At 31.1% G+C, this 5,274-nt stretch overlaps 2 protein-coding genes across 3 annotated transcripts in view; one reads left to right on the forward strand and one right to left on the reverse strand.

Annotated features, from left to right (window-relative positions):
• Nucleotides 1–4,606, forward strand: part of LOC108574482 (AP-1 complex subunit beta-1) — a 5,717-nt gene extending 1,111 nt beyond the window's left edge. Inside the window, exons 3-12 of one of the 2 annotated variants that reach the window (XM_017937083.1) lie at nt 11–181; nt 1,448–1,474; nt 1,575–1,820; nt 1,909–2,169; nt 2,256–2,678; nt 2,749–3,394; nt 3,468–3,726; nt 3,796–4,147; nt 4,236–4,427; nt 4,500–4,574. In XM_017937083.1, the coding sequence (XP_017792572.1) occupies nt 11–181; nt 1,448–1,474; nt 1,575–1,820; nt 1,909–2,169; nt 2,256–2,678; nt 2,749–3,394; nt 3,468–3,726; nt 3,796–4,147; nt 4,236–4,427; nt 4,500–4,574 (2,652 nt within the window). Of the gene's footprint in view, nt 1–10; nt 182–1,447; nt 1,475–1,574; nt 1,821–1,908; nt 2,170–2,255; nt 2,679–2,748; nt 3,395–3,467; nt 3,727–3,795; nt 4,148–4,235; nt 4,428–4,499 lie in introns of both variants that reach the window. The other variant, XM_017937084.1, reaches the window with a different exon arrangement.
• Nucleotides 4,607–5,001: 395 nt separating this feature from the next.
• Nucleotides 5,002–5,269, reverse strand: LOC108574477 (40S ribosomal protein S27; the record flags this gene model as incomplete). Its single annotated transcript, XM_017937079.1, has 1 exon — nt 5,002–5,269. A coding segment is annotated over one exon (252 nt), but the record flags the coding sequence as incomplete, so codon positions are not given.
• Between the last annotated feature and the right edge of the window lie 5 nt (nt 5,270–5,274).

Raw genomic sequence — 5,274 nt, forward strand, 5'->3', positions numbered from 1 at the left:
TTATGTTTAGGTAATTGCTTCCATGACTGTGGGTAAAGATGTATCAGCACTGTTTCCTGATGTGGTCAACTGTATGCAGACTGACAATTTAGAACTCAAAAAATTAGTGTATTTGTACCTGATGAATTATGCCAAAAGTCAACCTGATATGGCCATCATGGCTGTCAACACATTTGTCAAGGTAATGTAGCTTAGAAACTTAATAAATAACTTACCATGTTTTATTAATGCACTTTTACCCTTTATATATTTTAATGACACTTGGATGATGTTGAGAGTCTCTGTCTGCAAAGAGGCAAGCTGGAAAAAGATTTATATAGTAGTTCCCTTAAGTTTCACATATTTTTTTTTGAATAAATTTAACATTAATTTTACAGCCTGCCTCACACCATGTACAGACTGTGCTTTGCAAATTACATCAGTTTGCACAGAGCTGTCTGCGTTATGGGACGGAATGTACTTTTTTTCCTCTTAATGAATTGCTTATTTTTCAAAGGGCACGAGACTGGAATTTGGCTGAATAAAATGTAGCATCTGATATTATATATCTTAAATTACATAAGAATATATTCATAATTCACATCAGTTTGAGTTATTACCACCAAATTCCAGTATTTCTTTTCAGTTAAGCATCAAAACCAGGAATGGAATTATGACAGTGTAATATTTAGCAAAAATATTAAAAAAGTCACTTGAAGTGCTCAATGATATATGTGTTAGTTTTTTAATATTAATGCACTAATATACTTTATGCTGGTTTTCAAAATTGAGCATGGAACTTTTTCTACAAATCACAAAAATATTAGTTACATTTAAACAGCTTATAGAAAGTTGTATAATAATAACACAGCTATAATAAAGATGCATTAATGTATTAAAGATGCAATTGGTCTTAAAAGAAAACTATGTGTAAAGCAGCCTCAGTGGTAGAATCAAAAATTTATTTCTTAGTCATGTCTAATGTGTAAACAGCATGAATAAACCAATTCCTTAAATGTCCATTATATTTATATGTATTACTGCATTATAAATTGATGCTTGTATGCAGTGCATATATTTATACTATTTGCACGCAAAGTGTTTTATTCTTTCCAAAACTTTAGTGTTGACTAATAAATGTAATGAGTGTTCAAAATATTTCATAATACAATTATCATAAACACTTTGATGTATATCTTTTGATGTTTGAATAAATATCATGTAACATATTCTTATGTGCATGACACCAAACTTAATGTGAAATTTATGATTTAATTTTAATTTACAAATTACTATAAAAAATAAAGAATTATAAATAGAAAAATCTTAAAATGGATATCTCGTGCTCTTTAAAAAATGATCAGTTCTGCATCACTTTATATTAAATGGTTGATAAGTATAATATTTAACAATTAATCAAAATGGTGACGGTGACCAATTTGACCTTTTTCGTTCTGACACGCAAAAGGAGCTAGCGACATCTCCGATGACAAAGGTACCATACCACTTTCTACTTCATTAAAATTCATGGGTTGAGATAGATAGCCACTGCTGTGACTAGACTTGAATCCCTGGCTTGCCCGATTTTTGCGCAGGATTGCGAGGACCCAAATCCGCTGATTCGAGCATTAGCAGTTCGCACAATGGGTTGCATACGCGTGGACAAGATTACTGAGTACCTCTGTGAACCACTGCGAAAATGCCTGAAGGATGAGGATCCATATGTTCGTAAGACTGCAGCAGTTTGTGTGGCCAAGCTATACGATATTAATGCAGCTTTAGTTGAAGATCAAGGATTTCTAGATCAGTTAAAAGATCTTTTATCAGATAGTAATCCTATGGTAAATAATTTAAACTTATTTATCTCTTAAATATTGATATAAACATCATTAATTATTTATTTGCCATTCTATTAAACTTTTACATTAGGTTGTTGCAAATGCTGTGGCTGCTTTATCCGAAATTAATGAAGCAAGTCCCAGTGGACAACCTTTAGTTGAAATGAATGCACAGACCATTAATAAGTTATTAACAGCGCTGAATGAATGTACAGAGTGGGGTCAAGTTTTCATTTTAGATTCCCTTGCAAATTACTCACCTAAAGACGATCGTGAAGCTCAAAGCATTTGTGAACGTATTACTCCACGTTTAGCTCATGCTAATGCTGCAGTTGTTCTATCTGCTGTAAAGGTGAATATCGAAATTTAATATTTGTAATTATATTTTTAAACAATTTTGGAAAAATGTTTTTATAAATGGATATTTTTTGTACATAGGTACTAATGAAGTTAATGGAAATGTTACAATCAGAATCGGATTTTGTTGGCACGTTAACAAAAAAATTAGCTCCTCCGCTTGTAACTTTACTTAGTTCCGAACCTGAAGTTCAATATGTAGCATTACGAAATATAAATCTTATTGTTCAAAAGCGTCCGGATATTTTAAAACATGAGATGAAAGTTTTTTTCGTCAAGTATAATGATCCTATTTATGTTAAACTTGAAAAATTAGATATCATGATTCGTTTAGCATCCCAAGCTAATATAGCTCAGGTTTTATCTGAACTGAAAGAATATGCTACAGAAGTTGATGTAGACTTTGTACGAAAAGCCGTAAGAGCTATTGGTCGTTGTGCCATTAAAGTTGAACCCTCTGCTGAACGATGTGTTTCAACACTTCTAGACCTCATACAAACAAAGGTACTTTAAAATATGCATATAAGATTAATTACCCATATGAATGATCTTGTAAATTTTTCTATTATATTAGGTCAATTATGTTGTTCAAGAGGCAATTGTTGTTATAAAAGACATTTTCCGAAAATATCCAAACAAGTATGAAAGTATTATTTCAACTCTTTGCGAAAACTTGGATACTCTTGATGAACCTGAGGCTCGTGCATCTATGATATGGATTATTGGGGAATATGCAGAACGTATTGATAATGCAGATGAATTGCTTGAAAGTTTCTTAGAAGGATTTCACGATGAAAATACACAAGTTCAATTGCAACTACTCACAGCAATAGTTAAACTATTTCTTAAAAGACCTACAGATACTCAAGAATTGGTTCAACAAGTTCTTAGTTTAGCAACGCAAGATTCTGATAATCCTGACCTACGAGACCGAGGATTTATTTATTGGCGTTTACTTAGTACAGATCCAGCAGCTGCTAAAGAAGTTGTACTTGCTGAGAAACCTTTAATTTCAGAAGAAACGGACTTGTTAGAACCAACATTATTAGATGAATTAATATGTCATATTTCAAGTTTAGCTTCTGTATATCATAAACCACCAACTGCTTTCGTTGAAGGTAGAGCAGCAGGTGCTAGAAAATCATTACCTGCTAGAAGTAATTCGAGCGAGGATTCAAGTCAACATGCAGCACAGCCCGATCTTCTTAGTATGGATATTGGTAAATAAAACTTGTATTATTTATCAGTATTTTCATTGACTCTATAAATTATACATTACATTAATTTTTATAGGTGGTCCAACTATAGTTACTCCAACACCAGCTCCACAACCAGGATTAGGTTTGGACTTGTTAGGTGGTGGTTTAGATGGAATTTTAGGTGGAGCTAATACTGGAAGCAGTGCACCTGTTGTATCTCAAAGTACTACTGGACTACTTGGTGATATATTTGGTTTTAATCAAGGACCTACTTCTTATGTAGCACCTAAAGTTAATTGGTTACCTGCTGAGAAGGGCAAAGGATTTGACATTTGGGGAACATTCTCAAGAAAGTAAGTAGTATAAATTATTGATAAATTAATGTAATGTTACATGTAATTCATTTATTTATTTTATAATAGAAATGGTCAGATTAGTATGGATATGACATTTACAAATAAAGCAATGCAACCTATAGGAGGCTTCGCAATACAATTAAACAAAAACAGTTTTGGTTTAACACCAGCTGCTCCATTGCAAGTACCAGGTCCTTTAAATCCTGGTGCTAGTATAGATACCAGTCTAATCTTATCTACGGCCGGTGCAGTACAACGTATGGAACCATTGAATAATCTTCAAGTTGCAATAAAAAATAATATTGACGTGTTTTATTTTGCTTGTATTGTTCCCATGAATGTTTACTTTTCTGAAGATGGTCAATTAGATAAAAGAGTATTTCTTAGTACATGGAAAGATATACCTGCTCAAAATGAGGTATTTATCAACTTTATTTAAATATAGTGTTAATTTCATTAAAATGTTTTAAAGAAATTAATAAAATATCAAAACATAAATATTTTAGGTACAAAACACATTGAAAGGAATAATGTTGCCTGTAGATCAAGTTATTCAAAAAATGCAACAGAATAATGTATTTACAATTGCTAAAAGAAATGTAGAAGGGCAAGACATGTTATATCAATCTCTTAAATTAACAAATACTGTTTGGGTACTAAATGAATTAAAAATCCAACCCGGAAATTCTGATGTTACTGTAAGTTCTAATTTTAATTTTCATAACTTCAAACCTTTCAAAATATTTAGTTATTAAACATTTTGATTGCAGCTGTCTTTGAAATCTCGTTCTGTGGAAGTGGCACCAGGCATATTTCAAGCATATAATGCAATTCTGCATTCTTAAATAGTAAATTAAGTTATTCAATATTGAGTTTAAGCAAATCATTTATGATATGTATTATTGCATATAACTTAACCAACTGGAAATTATAAAAAATGTTTATTTGTATTTTATTATAAACAACAAATTTAATATGCTGTTAAATTTATCACTATAAAACTGTATGTAAGTCAAAATAAAAACAAATTATGTTAATTACCAATTTGGACTTATTAAATTTTTTACATGGAAAATCATAATGAAAAATTATTTTACACATTCAATATGAAAAGTGCTTAAAATCCATTTGTATATTTCATTTTCATAATTGTTAAATAAAGAAATTTTGTTAAATTACATTTCTTAACAAATGATAGGATATAAATAAAAAAATCATATAATAATTCTGTTTATTTATTGAATATAAAGAGAATTGTATACATTATGTTGTCTTAACCATTGTTACATTAGCACTGGACCTTTCTCCTGAATGAGCAACCTTCTGTTAATCGAGCTTTGCCACCTGTAGATGTGCATAATATTGTGCGACATCCATCACATTCCACTGATTTCTGTGCATGTGAAAATATGGTTTTAATGGCATAACATCCAGGACACTTCACATCCATAAAATAACTATTTGGCTTTTGTACAAGCCTTTTTAACTTGTGTTTCCTTTTTTCTTCAGCTGGACTTGGATGAAGGAAATCTTTTGCAAGAGGCA

Source organism: Habropoda laboriosa, unplaced genomic scaffold (assembly GCF_001263275.1).
Source record: "Habropoda laboriosa isolate 0110345459 unplaced genomic scaffold, ASM126327v1 scaffold224, whole genome shotgun sequence".
In the NCBI taxonomy this organism is placed as follows: domain Eukaryota; kingdom Metazoa; phylum Arthropoda; class Insecta; order Hymenoptera; family Apidae; genus Habropoda; species Habropoda laboriosa.